The sequence below is a fragment of the Triplophysa dalaica genome, chromosome 24 (assembly GCF_015846415.1).
Source record: "Triplophysa dalaica isolate WHDGS20190420 chromosome 24, ASM1584641v1, whole genome shotgun sequence".
NCBI lineage: Eukaryota > Metazoa > Chordata > Actinopteri > Cypriniformes > Nemacheilidae > Triplophysa > Triplophysa dalaica.
The window spans coordinates 621,186-643,785 of record NC_079565.1 but is presented as its reverse complement, the minus strand read 5'-3'; the positions used below and the strand labels follow the sequence as shown (position 1 = coordinate 643,785).

The following is a 22,600-nucleotide window of genomic DNA, read 5'->3' as shown; positions in this document are numbered from 1 at the left end:
CTTTATAAAAAAAATCTGCAGTGTTTGGACTTCATAAATAAAGACAGAAAGAAAAGCACAATTCCTGGGTTTACAAAGATTTTTTATTCTAGGATAGGACAAACATTTGTCTATAGATACAAAGCCATCATAAAACAAACACCCTTTTGTGCAGCATTTCATTAATAATCAATTGCTAATACAAAGATCTGCTTCTTAAAATCAAGCATTTATTAGAAAGGATGCCGTTGAAGGCAGAGCAGTATTTCACTGTGACCTGAGCTATAGGGACTATGGGAAGACCAACACACCATTCCCTGATACAAAACCATTCAAATCCCTTAAACTGCTATGTGTCATTATTAAAAGAAAACACAATCAAACGTGTCATCTGAATATGAGAAAATAAAACAATACTTCATGCACAGGCATACATTTGCTCATATTCTGACAGATTACTTGTAATGAGAACATTTAGTACTAAAAAGTGGATGCAAGTCCGATTTTAGAAACATCCAGTTGTTCACTTTAAAACAAATAGTATTTATAATGATATAACTGCGCTGTAATGTCATTCACCTTCATAAACTTGCATTCTTCACGTAAGGCACAGGTGAAGGACAATGTTCAGAACAAGCACACTGTCACACTTTACACACTATTTATGCTGTATAAAAAAGTATGCAGTGCTTTTGTTTAAGCAAAAATATGAAAATAAGAAATATACAACCAGAACTACATATCCCACAATGCAATGCACCTACTTTGACCCCAAACAAACTGTCAACCACAAATTAATATTAATGTTCCTGGTTGACATTCCTACACAAAATTGGACCAAAAATGCAAATACACAATAAAGTTGATAACAGAACGTTCTGCATTCTGATTCACACACAAAGGCAGTATACAACATATGTGCAGTATTTAGTACGTAGTTAGCTAGTATTCAGGTGAATGCAGTACATTCTGATGTAAAAACACATTCACATTAAATCAGCGAACTGCATATGAATAAAAACTACACTAACCCAGCAGGTAAAGTTGAGCAAACACGTGTTTTACTGCATTAACTAACATGGCTCTGACAGTGTGTCGAGAGACAGCAGGGAGTGCACGAGAGAACATTCGGCTTGATTTAGATCACATGGCAGTCGTAGATCATGTACATGATGAGTATCTTCACACCTGAGACCACAAGAACATTACAGTACATCAAGGCAACCAGGAGACAAAGATCATTTGATCAAAACTCAATGCGATTGGTCAAGATCCCTGAGGATCAGACGTTCTTGTTTTCCAGAAACATCTTGCTTTATGGCACTCGCTTCAGAACACATTGAAGTTAAAATACGACATGGCCACGACTCAGAAAGAACCTCGCTGTTCATCTTCAACACCTCCGTTATGATGTGTGTTTGGAGATTCTCAGATTGTGAATATTGTTCTAGGATCAAGTGCATATCCCTGACGACAGGAGAAAAAGGTCAAATCACATCTCAAATAATGTTTATAGATAAATCGGTTAGTGCTTCGGTTCTGGGAATCGTAATGGAATGTGGAAATATTGCATTTCCATGACAACTGGGTTGCTCTGTCTCCATTTTCACATTGCACCGCATTAAATTCTATAACGATATCTGATATATACATATCTATTAATAAAGATATCTTTGCTTTAGTATAAAAAGACAACATCTGAGCTGGTATAAAGCGTTTATCACAACCGTCAAGCGGTCACTATTTACAAGGTTACAAACTCCATCGATCCCAGTAAAAACCATGATATACTTTACAGTTTAAGTGCATGTCTCTGCAGGAACGAAAGATTCGCTGACGTACATTTAACGTTTTAAACTGCATTCACACTCACAAGTGACCCGTTCATTCATTTTCACACACTGAATGCTGGATCGGATCAAACGTGATGATGTGCTGAAACTAAGTGAAACAAAAGTTAACAACTTTGAAAAACACAGTAAGTTTGCTTTAGTGTAACCATCCGAAACGCCAAAGTCAACATGTGTCCAGACTGTCTTAGGATATGAAAGGACTATAAAAGAGAGAAAATGATTGAGTCATTTTTCATTTCGTTTCACACTCTGTAAGACGGCACAAGTCGAGAGAGTGTGTCAGTAACATAAAAAAACAACGAAAAAAGAAGTACACAAGATTTATACAGAATTAAAATAACTCTGCCTCATTCCCACTCCTTTCTTCACAAAATTTTTGATTTCAGATTTCAATCAATCAAGATTGAGCAGAATTTCAGTTTAGAGATCTGTCTGGGTCTGATAATGAAGTATTTATCTGCCGTCACAGATCTGGGCTTTGCATTCGCTGCGCTTGCACTGATGGACTAAACAGCACGTAGCACGAGTCCTGACAGACATTCCATTGAACCCTAAACACGCCCACCAAGAAATCTCATTGGTCTGAATCTCAGTCCACCCAATTGCCGTGATTTTGTACATTTCACATCACATCAGATACAACCACAGATCTGAGAACTACAAGAGAGCAGAAAACGGTTGAACTAAAAAGACTAGAAACCGCTCAAAGCATCGAAGTTGTGTTGTCTGCCCAGTGCATGTGATACAAAACAAAAACAAGTTTTCCTTCCGTACCCTGAAGAGTAAAGAGCAGTTTCACTAGTTTCTGTGGAAGTCACTTGGGTGGCCGTGCTGAAAATCTACTGCGTGCTAATACAAAAGTGATATTGCTGCATGAGGATGTGTTTTCTATTCAAGGTTTCTGGCCCGAGCGTAATAAAACATCTCCAGAGAAAACCTTACCAAACCACAGGTCAAGTTTCTATTGCCATTGTCTGGATGTTCACCAACACACAAGCCGATCGCTTTTACAATGTTCGGAAAACCCTGCTTTTTACCCAGAATCCCACACCCTGGGAAGCGTGGTTATCGTTGCAGGCTGTCAGTGTTTGAGGCAGCGTGTCTCTCTTTTAGAGAGTCAGTACATGTCTCTGTAGATCTCCTGCAGTAAGGGATGCAGCGACGTGTCCTCCGTCTTCTTGATCTCCTGCACTAAGTGAGCGTGCTCGGTCACCAGCTGACGCAGATCCACCAGTGTCTGCAGGAGTTTTGGGAAGAGAAAGCTGTTGTCGGGATGGTTGCTCCTCAGATGCGTCTGCAGAACGTTGACGATGCTCTCCTGCATCCGCTCGATGTGTGGGACGTTCACCAGACCGGGACGATCTACAGACACAAGATGAGTGAGAAAATGAGCTCATTACGATACAAATCACATTTCAATGCTTCTTCTTCTGCGGTCACACCTCCACAACAGATGATGGCAGCGACGAACAACGCCAGATCGCTGTCGTCCAGCTCGAGGGAGTTGAACTTCCTGGCGAACTGAAACTTGGGCTCCATCATGTCGCTGAACGGCCGTCGTAAGCTCTTGAGGAACTCTCTGGTGATGAAGCCACTGCCGTACGCCACCAGCAGACCGTCTTTATTCATGCAGGACGCCAACATCGCGAAAAGTGCCTCGTGAACGCCGTACTTCAAGAGCGTCACCTGACCGAGAACAAATTCATCATTCAAACAGTTTTGATTCCCGTATAAGCTGCTTTAAAGAAACTGAATATGGCATTTTTAAGCCTGATAACAGGACAAAATCATTTTTTCTCCAACATGCGTATTCTGTAAATACTGCAACGAGTGTAGATTTTAATTTCCAGTAGACGCTGGATGTATTTGAACAGACCTGGTCGTTCAGGTCCAGGTCAGAGAAGCCCGGCACAGACTTGGCGAATTCCGTCAGCTCAGTGACCGTCTCCACCGATGTGCACTGACAGCAGTGGAATATTCGCACCTCAGCGTCTTTATTCAGAAGACTGCCGGAGGAGCCCATCATCTTCGCCACAAACGTCTGTTCGGCCAGCTGAAGCGTCTCCATGTCGTGAATGACAAACGGCTGGACACACCAATGAGAATGACTTCAGAAATGTTACACGCTTTAGCGAAGAGGCTCATCATATCTCAGGAGATTCAGTTTTGTCTCATTTAAGTCTCAACTTAGTCTCAGTTGTTTCTCCTAAAATTGCTAAAAACGTGAATGTAGATTGTAAGGTCAAACAATGTGGATTTGTTGAGGACTCTTCACAAACTATAACGACTGACACATTTCTGACTCTTTTTCTCAAGAGAAATATCTGAGACACATTTAAACTCATTGAGATGTTAACGAGATCATCTTTGATTTTTTCTTATGGGTTTTAATGTACCCTTCAGCTACATGATGAACTGTAAAAGTAAACTGGGTTGGTCAGGAAGATCAAGAAAAGAGAGAGGGTGAGAGTGAGAGAGACAGAGTAAGAATGAGAAAGAGAGTGAGAAGAGAGAGAGTGAGAGAGTGTGAGTAAGAGAGAGAGACAGAAAGAGAGAGAGAGAGAGAGAGAGAGAGAGAGAGAGAGTGTGAGTAAGAGAGAGAGACAGAAAGAGAGAGAGAGAGAGAGAGAGAGAGAGAGTGAGAGAGTGTGAGTAAGAGAGAGAGACAGAAAGAGAGAGAGAGAGACAGAGTAAGAATGAGAAAGAGAGTGAGAAGAGAGAGAGTGAGAGAGTGTGAGTAAGAGAGAGAGAGACAGAAAGAGAGAGAGAGAGAGAGAGAGAGAGAGAGTGAGAGAGTGTGAGTAAGAGAGAGAGACAGAAAGAGAGAGAGAGAGAGAGAGAGAGAGAGAGAGAGAGACAGAGTAAGAATGAGAAAGAGAGTGAGAAGAGAGAGAGTGAGAGAGTGTGAGTAAGAGAGAGAGACAGAAAGAGAGAGAGAGAGTGAGAAGAGAGAGAGTGAGAGAGTGTGAGTAAGAGAGAGAGAGACAGAAAGAGAGAGAGAGAGAGAGAGAGAGAGAGAGTGAGAGAGTGTGAGTAAGAGAGAGAGACAGAAAGAGAGAGAGAGAGAGAGAGAGAGAGAGAGACAGAGTAAGAATGAGAAAGAGAGTGAGAAGAGAGAGAGTGAGAGAGTGTGAGTAAGAGAGAGAGACAGAAAGAGAGAGAGAGAGTGAGAAGAGAGAGAGTGAGAGAGTGTGAGTAAGAGAGAGAGACAGAAAGAGAGAGAGAGAGAGAGAGAGACAGAGTAAGAATGAGAAAGAGAGTGAGAAGAGAGAGAGCGAGAGAGTGTGAGTAAGAGAGAGAGACAGAAAGAGAGAGAGAGAGAGAGAGAGAGAGAGACAGGGTAAGAATGAGAAAGAGAGTGAGAAGAGAGAGAGTGAGAGAGTGTGAGTAAGAGAGAGAGACAGAAAGAGAGAGAGAGAGTGAGAAGAGAGAGAGTGAGAGAGTGTGAGTAAGAGAGAGAGACAGAAAGAGAGAGAGAGAGAGAGAGAGACAGAGTAAGAATGAGAAAGAGAGTGAGAAGAGAGAGAGCGAGAGAGTGTGAGTAAGAGAGAGAGACGGAAAGAGAGAGAGAGAGAGAGAGAGAGAGAGTGTGAATAAGAGAGAGAGACAGAAAGAGAGAGACAGAGTGAGAATGAGTGTGAGAACGAGAGAATGAGCGAGAGAGAGTGAGAGACAGTGAGACGGAAAGAGAGACAGAGGCGTCTGTGAATGAGAGAGACGGAAAGAGAGAGAGCAATGAAAAACAGCTGCTCATGTCCCGTCGAGCTCACAGTAAGAGAATCTGCTCATGAGCAGAAAAAACACTTAACACCAGATGCATGATGGGAAACATGTTTGAGAATCTTTGTTGACTTATGTTCACACCCGACAGCCTCATTTTGTAATCCTTGGGTCAAAATATGGGTCACTTATATTCATCTTTTATAAACTGTGAGTGCTGTGATGTGTGTCTGGTTGTTAGGGCGTTCTGGCTGGTTTAGTCAAGTTTTCTCTTATCCAGACCTTCTTAACTACTTGCTTATTCAGCAGTTGACACTGGACATTAAAGCATTTCAACATCCCCAAAATAATCACCTGTATTAAATAATGCATATCTTTGGAGATGTAAGGACTCACGGTGAGCCGGCTGATAATCGATTATAATATGTAACGATTCGAGCTGGTTGAGATGTTATTTGAATCGCAGTACATGTGTTTGTTTATTTTAAAGAGACGTTTGTTTTAAAATTGCAGTTTAGTTTTGTTATTTGACACAAAGATATTTTCTTCAATCATGGATGAATCGTGAGATCAGTATCGTGAATGTCATCACATCGCCAGCTAAATGAATCTTTACATCCCTTCATACAGTATTTTGGTGGTCACGGCCGTGCGGTCTTACCGGCGTGCTCGCCTTCCCCATCAAGATGGTGCGTGCTTTGCATTTGTTCATGTTGAAGTTCTTCAGGTACGCCTCGTAGATCTGCTTGGCGAGAGTTTTCTGGTCGGCCACCTGAGGATCCTCCACCTCGCGCTCTCCGGTCAGAATCTCCGCCTTCAACCTCAACTTCTCCGACTGAGGCATTCGACCGAAGCGAATGGCTGTGGATGACAGAAGAACCTCATGTGAGATTAAACCAATTCATCGCAACTGATTTCAACAGGAAACGTGACGGTTCAGACAAAAAACTCTATTTTTATTCGCCCTCATGTGTTTGTAAATCTCTATACGACTCTTTTTTCTGTGCAACACGAAAAAAGATATTTAGAGAAATGTCTCGGATGGTTTTGTGTTCATACAACGGAAGTCAACGGAGTTCAGTGTTGTTTGATAATCAACGTTCTTCAAAATATCTTCTTCGTGTTCTGAAGCAGAAAGAAAGACATCAGGGGTTTTTGGGTGCAGAGTCATATCTGCTGGAAGACAAGAGCGCTGTTTAAAGATGTTGACAGATTCTGATGTCTGGTGCTGTAGAAACACACTCGGAGGAATTGAGAAACACACATTTCAAACTGGACCGTGTTCAAATGGTGTCAACGGTGGGCATTCAATTGACTTTTCAACAGATTACAACAGAAACCACATTTGTGCAATATCTGAAGAGACAAAAGCTAGAGCGCCGTGGACCCTTGATATTTACATGTAAGCATGTGTCAGACACCCTACAGTACGCAAAGCGATCGTGCCTGTAATTGCCTAAACATTATCTCAAGTATTATCTCATCTGTTTCTTTTTTTTTTCTCCTGAGCAAAATATGAGACTAGGTTGAGACACAACTAGAACTCCGTCAACTCTGTTTTGATTAAACTAATGTGAATTTTTGCCTTTAATGTCTCGTTTGCCCGACACCACAAAACCCTCCGCGGCTCTGAGGAATGTGTATTTGTCCAGGGGTCAGAGGTCATCCTCATATAGAGTTTCTGTGTGCGTTTCAGCACATTCTGTGTGAGATGAGAGCTAGCCGGAGGGTTAGTCAGACTTAAAAACAAGACAATCTATGACAAACTCACAGTAAAGAGGTCAAAGACAGAACTGCTTGTGTTTGCACCTGCTTAGTAATTCAAGTTCAATACTGTTATGTCCAAACCTGTTTGATCAAGTTATATTAGTGTGTGTCATATTTGCACATACTGTATATACTTCAGACCGTAAATAATTGAACACCTCATGACAACATTCACTTTATACTCCAAAGAGTTAAACTTTATTATATTTCCCTTCATCTAGATTCCTATTTCTATACAGACATCTGTTCATACTTACATTTCTGTTGTTTTAATTATTTATTCTGGTTTTCTGCATTTTAATAATGCCTCTCTTCCAGTATGTCTATTTAATTTGCAGTATTAGGCCGTGTTCACACTTGCCTTCTTTTTGACAAGAAATAGTTGAAAATTAAGATGGCCGTGTTAACTCGCATTAACTTCCGAGTGCAGAAAGGCAGCCCAGAGAAACAGATATCGTTAGGCAGCGCAACGGAAGTCTATTTGAATTATAAACAGAGAGCGTCTTTGCAATAACTAATTACATTTTTTAAAACTACAATACTCATTTCTCGCTAGAAATGCAATCAGAAATTGTTGAAAGTGAAAATTAAACTTACATTTATACAAAACTATACTCAGCTTCCAACGGGCGTTGTGGCCACCATTTTTTTCCCCTCCAGTTTGAGAATTCTCAACCAATCATGTAACTTGCATGTTGTTATGAAAACGACAGGTCTCTGTCATTGGTTAGCTTTGAAAAAGGAGCTTGAACGCAGGGCGTTTTTCTCCGAAAAGTTGAACTTTTTTCAACCTCAAAAGACGCTTTGAGCTGCAGAAAAAGATGCCGGCACTGGCGTTCCAAAAAGCGCTCAGAAAAGCAAAGTTTACTCTATAGGATTATAATGTAAATCAGACCCTAGCAATTTCCAAAAAGAGGTCAAGTCTGAACACGGCCTTATGCTATGTTTTCACAAAACACAAATTTTTATTTACGCGTCACTCAAAGGAAAATAACTAACTTTTCCCATGAGTCACGCGAAAAACATCCCACGACGGGAAGTGTCTTCTTGCATTCAGACCATGTGTCAATGAGCTCTTTGCCTGAATTTCTCACTCGAGTTAAAACTTTTCAACTTACACAGATATGCGGCAATCACGTGCCTGATCCGCGTCATTCCCATCACCTGCCACGAGTTTGCATCCATTCGCGTGTTTGTATTGACTTTGAATGTCACATTTTAATTCACGTTTGGTGTGAACCCAGCATAAACATGTATCTAAACACATGGGTTTCGTTCAAGCAACGTTCTGGTGAAGTAAACATGTCAAAATCCTAACTGTTATGTTGTTTATTAATATTTTGCCGACATAAGAAGCACCGCTCACCATTGTGAGACATGCCCACCGACAGGCACTTCTGAAAGCGACAGTATTGGCACTTGTTCCGGTTCTTCTTCAGGATCTTACAGCGGCGTTCACACTTGTCGTACTCCAGTTTAAGGCGAATGGTGCGGCGAAAGAAACCCTGCCAGAAGAACATAAACAATCAATGACACACATCACTCGTGTCAAACATTCGTATCTTCAGCGTTCTTTTTAAAGACAGTTGATTGTATTATTAGTTCAGTATGAAACCAGCCAGAAACTGATGAACACAATGCAGACGCTGCTCTGGATGGTTTGGCAACACATTCATACGTCGTGTTCATTCTGGCTTCCAGGCGTGGTGACAAACATTGAAAATAGAAACAATCTTAGCCATGAAGAACACACCGCTAATTTTAGGATTGGACGGTATGACCAAAACCTTATATCAAGCTCTTGCTGTATCAATCATTTTACATTACAATAATGTTATAAAAAACCGAAATAAGTTATTTTTGCTTGGAAAGTTTTTCATTTTAATCTAAACAAAAATTTGTTAGCGACGAAAAAGTTTTAATTCTCTGTTATTGTTCTTTACAGTTGATTTTTTACTTGTTCAATTATCTGAACCCGTTGTGTGTACATATTAAAGATGTGAATATTTAAGTTTTTTCTGTTGTGTGTTTGTTAATAGAAAGAATAAGACACGAAAAGAATAAAACTTAATACCCCGATTACAATGTTAATCAGAATAAATGTTTCAGCAATTGCCGCAATATGAAAGCCCCTTTTTTGTTAAGTAAAGACAATAATCTTCTTATTTTAGAAACAATAGTTTATTTAAAAGCCTGAGGTGTGGTGTGAGTAATAAAAACACAAAAAGGGATCCGTAAACGGATGAAATTCAGTGACTTGTGCAATCTAACTGAGTGATGAAGACAAGCAGCGAGCAGGAGCGCCTCATAAAAACCAGTTCATGTTGCTTCACTTCTGTTGAGCCATTCTGTCCCCAGAAACACTACTGCAGTTTCGAAAGCGAGATCAGATGGAGCGATATGGAGCAGAGGAGGAGGAGAGGTTGAGATGAGGACATGACCGATTGGGGTGTCCTCCCGATGGAGGAGAGCGAGTGAGTGGACACATCACGAGCATCAGTAGACAGACGTCTACTTCTGATTTTAATATCTGTGCAACATACATGACATATACTTACACCTGAGCTCTCTGGTGTGTAAACCGTCTTAGAAGATAATAATCAAAAATATGTGCATATCACAACTGGTTTGCAATAACTTAATTATTTGAATTTTAATCTTAAATTATGTATTGTCTAAAGACCTGTGGCCTGTTTTCTGCTCGTCTGTCAGTAATATTATGACTGTGATGTTTGTATCCTACTGTTCCTTTAGCCACGATATGAGAGGAAAACATGAGACACATGAGTCCTCATTGACCTCAGACACCCAGAGAGAGAGAGAGATAGAGAGAGTGAGTGAGCGAGAGAGAGAGACCCAAAACAGACCGAAGTCACATATAAAAAGTTTGTGTAGAACGGTGTTGTGTAAAGTCATTTATAGTTTTGTGTTGGATGTGCGTCTATAAGACGTCTGCTAAAGATCTGGACAACATCTGCTGTGTAAAAACATCTGCTAAACACCTTAGAAAGAGCAGTTTTACATCCATTCTAAATCATGAACATCTTACAGACGTCTTCTAGATGACTTTAGCACATCTGACAGTAGACATCTCCGAGACGTATTGAAGAAGAGCAAACTATGTATCTCAGATGTAAATGGAGACGTTTGCATGCATTCAGGGTGGAGAGGTGTCACTAACCTTACATCCCTCACAGGCGTGAACTCCATAGTGATATCCAGACGCTCGATCAGAACACACGCGACACTCCAGGTTCAGAGAGCCAGAGGTGAACTCATCCTGTCCCACTGGGCCACCGTACACACATGACGAGGGGCTTGACGCTGGGGTCAGCGCATCTAAAACAAACACGATTAAGAATACCACAATGAGACCGAAAGTGGATTTCTTGACCTGCCGTTTTTATTGTTTTATTGAATCAGAATACATAATGAAACATGACAAATATTAATGAATGTGATCAATTACACGTCTTTTTGAGAGAAGAATTTTATGTAAAGCTGCTTGGAAACCGTATGGTGAAAGTGCTACACAAACAAACGTGAATTGAAATCAACCATGAAATCTGTTTATCCAAAACAATTACAAGAAATCCAGTTCACCTCAGAAACATTTCTGTGATGTCACTATTCCAAGTGTTTCACCTTCAAACATCTCCCTCCTCTCTGTTTGTGAGATTTTACTCTGCCTCGGGTTAAAATACAGATACGTGGCGTTTATACCGTTCTCCAAAAATGCTGTTGGCTCAATCCACAGCGCCTGAGGTCGTGTCTACGCAAACCTGTTTTTTAGCTCCCGTAAAATGTCGGAAAACTTGTTTGCGTTTCTGAACGCATTCCGGCACATTTCTGTCATTCAAGCTGTGCGCTTCGTACCTAACGCGGTGGAACTCTCTGAACCTGATCCCAGGCCTGACGACTGGTTCTCCGTCACCTCCAAGGTGCTGAGAGCGTCCTCATCGATGGATTGAGAGATGTCCTGGAGATCTTCCATCCCACCGATGAAGTCCCGGCACAGAGGACTGTCCAGCACGGAGTCGTCCAGCGGTGACGGAGGATTGTAGTGGCTCTCCATGTCTACCGAACTGGCGGGCAGATACGAAGCGCAGATCACACATCAGCCTGCATGACAAGACAAGTGAACATGGGTCATGGCAGGAATATCAATCAAGGTTGTTGATTGTAGAAAACTACATATAAATTCATCTGACGCTAAAGTTGTAAATGTTTTATAATAACAGCTTTCAGATATAAGCCCGACTCAAAGCCACGTGTTGTCTGCTTTCCTCCCAATTGTATCTTTATCAGCAATAAATGTGGTGAAGTTCACCCATAATACTCTTATCAGACGTCTGCGTTACATCGGTCTGACACGGAGAGGCAAATACTGAGAGAGCAGAACGAGGTCACGAGATCTTTGATGAATGCATGTCTGTGAAGTATCATTCTGAGGGTTCATACGCACAATGCTACACTGCTCTATTATTACACAAGGGGGGGCCAAACTGTTCATTTGGGGGCTAAAAGATCACATGACTTTAGAAGGACATCAGCAGGTGTATGACAGAAGAGCAACACTCTTTAAAACTACTACTGTACAGTCATCTGTTATCAGACGCTGGGGCTGTGCGATATTGAGGAAAAATGCGATGGCGTGCTAAATAATGCGATTTTCGCTATGTGATACGATATTTCTTTTTCTAAAATCAATTTAAATTGTATTAAAATATATAAAAAAAAATATTTAACGAACATATGTTTCACATTATTTTAGCAGAAAGAAAGCATCACTACAACTGCTGAAAGATTGCTGAAAAATACTGCCATATCTTTCAGGTGCTTCTTCGTTTTGGCACTAAATGGTCAGCAGTAGCTGCGGATGTCTCGGGACGGCTCATCTTTTCTCGCTATGAAAGCGTGGCGGCACGGATTGTCGATTGATTTGCGTCAGAGTAGATGCACGCTAGCATTCGCACACACGTACAGTATATCCAAACTAACATCCGCTTGCCAGATAGATACTATTATCCCCATCCACCTAAAACTTTGACCATACATAACTTTTCGAAGAATTAAATAGCTTATTTATTGCAAAACATTGCGATATGCATATTTGCAATATTTCAATATATTGCACAGCCCTATCAGACTCTAAGACCATGATACGTAAGGGATAACGTACAGGCAGCCGGTTGATATCGCAGAAATAAGGTCTTATCCCGCGTTTAACACGGCTACCTGCCACATGAGATAAAGCTGGACACGAAATGTTAATTTTTATTTTTTTATTAGTTCATTTTCTACAGAATGCGGACCTACTGTGAGGAGAAGCCATTTACTTTCGGTTTTATGGTAAGAAACAAGGTTCAAACGTTGTTATGTCTTATCAATAAAACCTGTCAAAATGATTTCCTGCATCCGGATTACCATCTGATATTGGTTGTGAGCGGTTGTTATATGGGAATAACCAACCTGCAAATGTCACTACTGGGCAATAAGAATCAACCATTCCAGCGAGCGCCGTATTAATTTGAGATATATTATGGTACAGAATGATAATAACTATATAAATTCACCACGGTATTTCCAAAAAGTACCAGGGCAATATCTGAAATTGTTCTAAAGGAGCTTCTACCAAGTAGGAAAGGAAACAATTTTTCAACAGCCCTTAAACACGTCGTTCTTTATAAAAACAATTCATTTATCTATTCAGGTTTGGTTCAGCAATATATATAATACATATGACGAGAGATTAAAGGAAAGAAAGACACAGACAGATAAAAAGCAAACAATATTTTGTGTTCAATGGAAAAAGTTGTTTACCAAGACATTTGAAAATAACACATTTTACACAGTTGCAAACCATCATCGGAGAAAACTTTGCCTAAATCTTAAATAATTACATAGAAATGGAGCGAGATTTTCCACTTTTGTAAACAGACAATCGCCTGATGTTCTGCAGGGTATTGAACATTTATTTGACATTAAATTGCAAATCATTTCGAACTGAAAACAGACAGTGAACGGGCACCAGAACACACATCAGACGCCGCTGAATAAATGAGATCATGCTACATAGGTTAACAACAAATATACAAAGGTCTGGAATGTAACGTGAACCTGTTAAACATGCATCGCTACACGACTGCGATGACAACTTACTAAACCAACCGGCCAGGACGAGCCGTTCTTCTAATCTTGTCTTGGCACAGACATGGAGTCCTCGAGCACTGCAGGACGGCCCGTGGACAGAGACCCCAGGCGACAGGCCAGGACATTTCCAACACAGACACCCGGCCGTACGCCAGCGCATACACAACATCAGTGAGGTGATATGAACGGTAAAGTTCTGTATTTACTCCAACTACAAATACATCTCTTCATATGTGTCTTATTCATTTAGACATCAAGGGCCCTATTTTCACAATCTAACCGCATGTTCTAAAGCGCAGGTGCAGGTGTGTACGAATAAACTTTTGCTAGTTTAACGACAGAAAAACGGTCAGCACGCCCGGGCCCATGGTCTAAATGGGTAATGGGTGTTTTTTGGGCGTAACAGGTAAACCAGTAAACCAATCAGAGTCTCATCTCTCGTTCCCTTTAAGAGCTAGTTTCGTTCGCACCATGGTGGATTCGCTATTTACACGGCGAACTTTAAAAGAGCAAAGACTGGACACTTCTCCAGAGAGGAAAGGCCTCTACAGGACAAGCCAGATTTTTATCTTGATGTCCGCAAAAATCATCTTTTACATTGCACTCTTTTTTATTTTATATTTGGCATGTGTGTGTGCTGCTGCGCTTCCCTTTGTGTAATAAATAAAGTGAAAGCGCATTGTGGACCAACCCAGAGGCGCATTTACTACTAACGCGCTTTTTAAATAACAAAATTGCCATTGACTTGAGAACAGGTTTGAGTTGGTCTTTAGCGCAGACTATTTTCCGTTCCTCAAAATAGCAACGTGCCAACAAAGCGCCTGAAAATACCGGACCACGGGCGCACAAATGAGCGCAAATGCATTTGCTATTTAAACAACGCATTGCAGGACGGGAAAATGAGAACTGCGTAGGGGCTGAAACTCGCAAAAACACTTGTGACGGGTGTATGATAGGGCCCCAGCTATGACAAATGTCTAAATATTATGTAGAGTCCAAGTTTTAGGAGGATGCAGATTGCAGAAAGATTAAGTTCAAATTGATTTTACAAATCTTTATTACAAAGCTTTATTCATATATAAATATATGGTTTGAATGACAGTATGAATAGATTGGATTAGACATCATCTTCAGGACGGGCTGTTGGAAGCTCAAGGAGAAGCTTAGAGAATCACTGATAAATTCTGCCCTCAGCATAAATAATAGAGCAGATTAACACAGAATTATAACACAACACCGACAACACTTAACACTGTCTGTGCTTTATAGAAAAAGGTTGATGAATAACACTAGATGAATATATCAGGAACGACTCAAACTAGAGCTACACAAAGAAAAATGTGATGTGTTTATTTTTGAAGTAATGCAATATACAATAATACAACATTTAAAAGCATCACTATATTTGCATCCCCCTGAAACTTTAACTATGCAACAAACAGAGTCTTAACACGTGAACTTTATAGACACTCCTTATGGTTCAGAAAAGATTCACGGGCCAGCTTGATGGGTGTCAATTCTGATAGTGACGCGGCACATAACCCAGCTAGCACACATAGGTCTGTAAAACATCTGCTAAACATCTTAGAAAGAGCAGTTTTACATTCACGTTCATTTACAGACGTCTCTGAGACGTATTGCAGATGAGCAAACTATGTATTGCAGATGTAAATACAGACATCCAATAGACGTCTGTCAGATGTTTGTGTGCTACCAGAGAACATTACCTAGTGTGTGTGTGTCGGGCTTGACAACAGAACCAGACACCAGACAAGACGGCACACTTCTCACAGTAACATCAGCGTGTGTGAAGATCATTCCTCAATCATCAGTCATTCCTGCACCAAACCTCCAGGGAAGTGATGTCGTCCAAGAGGAAATGAAATCACCTGATTAAAATGACTAAACAGATTCTGATGTACTCGTGTTGAACGACGGCATTGAAACCACATCCTTTGAACATTACATCTCAATCAACTGACTTACTCGATAGTGTAAATATCTCACTTATTCTGTCAAATTTACAGTAAAATCCTGTTCTGCGTGCGCTTATCTCTACTGTGCTTACTTAAACCATGAATACTGAAAATAAAGTCGTTCTGCTAGGTGTCTGGTGGTCAGATTTTTGACATTTTCAAATTTATTTAGTGTGTAATGTTGCTGTACTATGAGCATAAAGTTACAAGCAATACAGAACAACAGAACTACAACAAATAGTTTGTGGGCAATACGACACGTTTCTTTCATCACAATTCCACTCATTTAAAATCATTTCTGCCTGATGCATGCACAAAAAAGACATAAACTCTGGTTGAGTTGCTTTTTTTTGTCTTCACTATGTTGTAGAGACGTTATTTTCCACCCAGATTCTAAACCTACTCCGTTTTATACTTCCTAAAATGCACAAACATTTGTGTCGATTTTTGTTTTAGCCGTGACTCGATTTTTATTTGGCTTCACTTTTTCTACGAAGCGATAACTAGCGGTGCGTTTCATTCTGTAGCGATCATTCTTCTTATCATCTGCTGTGAAAGCTGTTACGCCTTTAAGCAGGATTTACTAGCATGGGTCATGCTCAAAAAGTGTTTTTCTGCATTTTAAACAGCTTTCTTCATCGCCAAAAACCTGACATTGCATTTAGGCATGTAAATAATAATAAAGTTGCATCAAATATGTTTTAATAATATCAATATACGTTTTCTGCACTCATATATGCATCTAATAAAATAAAATGCAGAATTTGAAGGGAAAAACCAACCAATCACATAAAACTGACATCACAACCATTAGACAAATACTGAAGCACTGCTGGTGTTTTGAGATTTAGGTACCGCGGTAATAATGTGGTAATACTGTAGTACACAGAAACCCTGAGAGGATCACAGGTGTCTCATGGTAGAACATACGTGTTGATGTTGACGGTTGGATTTAAAGCACACACAAACAGGTCTTAACAACAGACAGCCGCTCAACCAAACCTGAATGTCCTGTTTTAGGAAAATACAGAGAACCTTCACTATTCACATTTACTGAAGAACCCATGAGGAACATACGAGAGAGAGAGAGAGAGAGAGAGAGAGAGAGAGAGAGAGAGAGAGAGAGAGAGAGAGAGAAAACATTTAGAGAGACAGACGACAGTCGCTCAACATGTTCTGACACGTGTGAAGGTTTGGTTATTACTCCTCAACAGAAAGACAAACACAATCTAACAGTTTCACTGGATTTACTCTGTTCAGACAAAACTGAGCTTTTCACACTTGATTGACTTGATCCGGTGTCACTCTGAATCAAAGTTAATGATAGACAGCCAAACGTGAATCCTGATACACCCTTTATGTTTAAGGTGTAACTACATCATTCACATACATTGACATTAAAGTGGATTTTACTTTCATATTTTCTTTGTAAACGGGTCTACAGAAGTATGACGACACAACGTGAACTCAAAGACCCTCGCAGATTGTATGGGGTTACACAACTCTTGTGAGCTGTGTCGAGTGTTTCTAATTCAGATCTGGACGGACACTTGTAAAGGGTCAGTTATAAGAGCTCGAGATGGAAACACCAAACAACATTCCTGCCGCCGACGGCTCCGGTACACAACAGTTACTTCTGCATGTGTGTCATATTAATTACACACACATCTCTGCACACGTGTGTGTGCTAAACACACAAGCAGAACACTCAATGTGATATGATGAGAGCTTTAATAACATCACGCAGCACTGAAACCAGTCGGACAAATAAATGAAATGGAAATCCTCGTCTTTTCTTATAAAACATGAGCACATGTGATGTGAATAAAACTTCATGTGCAGAAGGCATGTGTTATAGGACAGATCAGACGCCAAACAGCGGCGTAAATAGAGATCGGTGGAAAACCTGCGTGACATTGAGACACTAGTGTAAACCGCAGACGAAAGCGTGCCAAACACAACACACGTACAGCACAGCTGATACAGCAAAAGACACTCGCTTTAACAACACAAAACACAATATTAACTCCTTCATCATCTGTCAATAATGTCAAGATTCACTGCTATCCTCATAAAACATTCAAGAACCTGCACAATAGTTGTGATCAGACAGATTTCTGTCAATCTATAACCACAGACCTCCTGGATGTCACACGTTACTTCTAACTGGGCTTGAAATACAATGAGACGTCCTTTTTTCAAATAGAAACAATTTAAAAACAAAGTTGACACACATTATAATGCACACAATCTTTACTGAAAAAAGAAAATTTCCATTATACAGATACCATTATGAGCCATCAAAACCAGTAAAATTCCCATTACAACCTTTAAATAATAGAAATGACATCATATACAGTAATATAAACTATATGGAAAATACTGTAGCTTACTAAACTGTTGTGAAATTTCCAAACACTGCTGTGTTTTTGAACCATACTATAGTAAATATTAAAGTTTGCTACGGTGTGTACTACATTTGATCAATTTACTATAGTTAACACTACACAATCCTATATAGAATACTAAAGATTTACTACAGTTAAGTAGAGTAATTATCGGAGTACTCTACAGCCTCACTAATGTTTAATAGAGTAAATATGAGGAGTACAACAATAGAGTAAAATCAATTGCTACAGTTAACTGTAGAGAATACTTTAATATACTACAGTTTACTGCAGGAGTAAATATGAGTATACTATAGCATTTAATACAGATTTTCAATTTACAATGAATAGTATAGAATACTGTAGTATAGTACAGTTTACTGAGGTAAACATTAGAGTACACGACAGCCTTTACTAAAGTTTAATAGTGTAAATATTGGAGTATACTATAGCATTTAATACAGATTTTCAATTTACAATGAATAGTATAGAATACTGTAGTATAGTACAGTTTACTGAGGTAAATATTATAGTACACGACAACCTTTACTAAAGTTTAATAGTGTAAATATTGGAGTATACTACAGCATTTAATTCAGTTTATCAATTTACAAAAAATAGTATAGAATACTGTAGTATAGTACAGTTTACTGAGGTAAACATTAGAGTACACGACAACCTTTACTAAAGTTTAATAGAGTAAATATGAGAAGTACAACAACAGAGTAAAATCAATGCTACAGTTAACTGTAGAGAATAATTTAATATACTACAGTTTACTGCAGGAGTAAATATGAGTATACTATAGCATTTAATACAGATTTTCAATTTACAATGAATAGTATAGAATACTGTAGTATAGTACAGTTTACTGAGGTAAACATTAGAGTACACGACAACATTTACTAAAGTTTAATAGAGTAAATATGAGAAGTACAACAACAGAGTAAAATCAATGCTACAGTTAACTGTAGAGAATAATTTAATATACTACAGTTTACTGCAGGAGTAAATATGAGTATACTATAGCATTTAATACAGATTTTCAATTTACAATGAATAGTATAGAATACTGTAGTATAGTACAGTTTACTGAGGTAAATATTAGAGTACACGACAGCCTTTACTAAAGTTTAATAGTGTAAATATTGGAGTATACTACAGCATTTAATACAGATTATCAATTTACAATGAATAGTATAGAATACTGTAGTATAGTACAGTTTACTGAGGTAAATATTAGAGTACACGACAGCCTTTACTAAAGCTTAATATTGTAAATATTGGAGTATACTACAGCATTTAATTCAGTTTATCAATTTACAAAAAATAGTATAGAATACTGTAGTATAGTACAGTTTACTGAGGTAAACATTAGAGTACACGACAGCCTTTACTAAAGTTTAATAGTGTAAATATTGGAGTATACTACAGCATTTAATACAGTTTATCAATTTACAAAAAATAGTATAGAATACTGTAGTATAGTACAGTTTACTGAGGTAAACATTAGAGTACACGACAACCTTTACTAAAGTTTAATAGAGTAAATATGAGAAGTACAACAACAGAGTAAAATCAATTGCTACAGTTAACTGTAGAGAATAATTTAATATACTACAGTTTACTGCAGGAGTAAATATGAGTATACTATAGCATTTAATACAGATTTTCAATTTACAATGAATAGTATAGAATACTGTAGTATAGTACAGTTTACTGAGGTAAATATTAGAGTACACGACAGCCTTTACTAAAGTTTAATAGTGTAAATATTGGAGTATACTATAGCATTTAATTCAGTTTATCAATTTACAAAAAATAGTATAGAATACTGTAGTATAGTACAGTTTACTGAGGTAAATATTAGAGTACACGACAGCCTTTACTAAAGTTTAATAGTGTAAATATTGGAGTATACTACAGCATTTAATTCAGTTTATCAATTTACAAAAAATAGTATAGAATACTGTAGTATAGTACAGTTTACTGAGGTAAATATTAGAGTACACGACAGCCTTTACTAAAGTTTAATAGTGTAAATATTGGAGTATACTACAGCATTTAATTCAGTTTATCAATTTACAAAAAATAGTATAGAATACTGTAGTATAGTACAGTTTACTGAGGTAAATATTAGAGTACACGACAACCTTTACTAAAGTTTAATAGTGTAAATATTGGAGTATACTACAGCATTTAATTCAGTTTATCAATTTACAAAAAATAGTATAGAATACTGTAGTATAGTACAGTTTACTGAGGTAAATATTATAGTACACGACAGCCTTTACTAAAGTTTAATAGTGTAAATATTGGAGTATACTACAGCATTTAATTCAGTTTATCAATTTACAAAAAATAGTATAGAATACTGTAGTATAGTACAGTTTACTGAGGTAAATATTAGAGTACACGACAGCCTTTACTAAAGTTTAATACTGTAAATATTGGAGTATACTACAGCATTTAATTCAGTTTATCAATTTACAAAAAATAGTATAGAATACTGTAGTATAGTACAGTTTACTGAGGTAAATATTAGAGTACACGACAACCTTTACTAAAGTTTAATAGTGTAAATATTGGAGTATACTACAGCATTTAATTCAGTTTATCAATTTACAAAAAATAGTATAGAATACTGTAGTATAGTACAGTTTACTGAGGTAAATATTATAGTACACGACAACCTTTACTAAAGTTTAATAGTGTAAATATTGGAGTATACTACAGCATTTAATTCAGTTTATCAATTTACAAAAAATAGTATAGAATACTGTAGTATAGTACAGTTTACTGAGGTAAATATTAGAGTACACGACAGCCTTTACTAAAGTTTAATAGTGTAAATATTGGAGTATACTACAGCATTTAATACAGTTTATCAATTTACAAAAAATAGTATAGAATACTGTAGTATAGTACAGTTTACTGAGGTAAATATTAGAGTACACGACAGCATTTACTAATGTTTAATAGTGTAAATATTGGAGTATACTACAGCATTTAATTCAGTTTATCAATTTACAAAAAATAGTATAGAATACTGTAGTATAGTACAGTTTACTGAGGTAAATATTAGAGTACACGACAGCCTTTACTAAAGTTTAATAGTGTAAATATTGGAGTATACTACAGCATTTAATACAGTTTATCAATAGCACAGAATACTATACAATACCAAAGTGTGCTAGAGTTTGCAGGAGTAAATACTAGTAGAGTATTACAAAGTGTATAAGTTTTCACTACTTAACTCTGCAGAATACTAGAGTTTACTTCAGTCAAGACTACAGTGTGGTATTATAATAAGAGTTTGAGACGAGAGTCTTCGGCCCGGGATAAGACCTCAGATCAGATCTTCAGACACAACAAAGTCAAACATCAGATTCATCTCACCTTGAGTCGCAGAAATCAGCGCGCGTCAAACATCGCGTCCCGAGGCGTGCGTGCGTGCGCTGCTGGCGTCACTGTCAGCGTGAGCAAACCGCATTTATATCGCGTATATTATCATCGCTTGTGCGTGCAGCCGTCGAGCAGCTCCGCCGCTGTCAAAGTCCTGCGCTCGCCCCTGCGCGCCTCCCGGAAATTGCGTCATGACGTGGGGACGCACGCGCACACCCCCAGACACACCTCAGCATTGGGCCAATCAGAGCGCGGCAGGACTCCTTCTAACCTGCGCGCTCATCGTGTTCTGTGGATGATGGCCAGTACATGACATGACAGAAGAGCTGGAAGGACTTTGAGGACATAAGTGCGTATCTGACAGTGCAGAACATAATGCGATTATAATAATTCATCATTATAAAGCAATGCCACAAAAATTAAAATAAAAATTATAATGCAATGCACGCGCAATGTACACACACGGTTCATTTGAAAATCAAGTTTTTCAGTTTCATATCTTATAATACATTAGAAAATAACAGTAAAATAAAACAAATCTTCAGTAAAAAACGTTATGCTATAGAAAATACACCAATCTTTCACGTGTAATGAGTATAATTTCACAATAATAAAATGTGACTCGTATTTCATAAGATCCGTTTATGGTATTTTTATGATTTAAACACATTTTATTGAGTGGTTTTCAATACTTCCAATTTAACAAAACTAACAGTAAGTTGTGTCATTCATAAACATCATATAATCATTAAGAACATACTATCAAATCCAGACATTACAGGCAGACTGACAAATATTCATAATGTAATGTTCATTCTCTGCACTTTCAATCCACTGCAGTGCCGATTATAAACGATCAAAATGCTTTCTGAGGTCACTCTACATACTGTACATGTTAAAAAGCAAGTGTGGATTTTTGGGAGAACTCCAGCCCTCCAGAGGCCTGGCCAGCCGTTGTGTTCCTGCCCAGCGCCCGGTGCCTCGTGATGGACTCAGAGCTCTCGTCTGGCAGCCGTTCCTGGAGTTTCTCCAGAAGAAAGGACTTCACCTTGTTCCTTCACGAGGACGCCGTTCTGTTACAACACACCCTGAAATCTGCCCCGTCTCCCTCCCTGTTGCCCTCCGGGGAAGATTTCATTGCAAAGCCGTAAGTCATGTCTGGAAGATTTCTCAATCCCGAGCCCTGACGATTTCCTCAAAGTGCTTTTGCAACACAATGACATCTTAAGTTGGATGAGACATTCACGTTTGCCAACCTCGCACTACACTGGACCCTCTGCAAAGTTTGCAAAACGCTTTTAATGCTTCTGAGAATCATTAAGATCACATCATTCGTGAACTGCACAGGGCCTGTAAGTGT

At 38.7% G+C, this 22,600-nt stretch overlaps 1 protein-coding gene across 1 annotated transcript; it reads right to left on the bottom strand.

Moving 5' to 3' along the window:
- Positions 1 to 65: 65 nt before the first annotated feature.
- Positions 66 to 21,399, bottom strand: pparab (peroxisome proliferator-activated receptor alpha b). Its single transcript, XM_056739630.1, has 8 exons — positions 21,235 to 21,399; positions 11,196 to 11,441; positions 10,501 to 10,658; positions 8,686 to 8,824; positions 6,214 to 6,413; positions 3,709 to 3,918; positions 3,275 to 3,518; positions 66 to 3,194 (listed from the first exon to the last, which is right to left on the bottom strand). The coding sequence occupies exons 2-8, from the start codon at positions 11,392 to 11,394 to the stop codon at positions 2,950 to 2,952; spliced, it is 1,395 nt and encodes a 464-aa protein (XP_056595608.1). The 5' UTR covers positions 11,395 to 11,441; positions 21,235 to 21,399; the 3' UTR covers positions 66 to 2,949.
- Between the last annotated feature and the right edge of the window lie 1,201 nt (positions 21,400 to 22,600).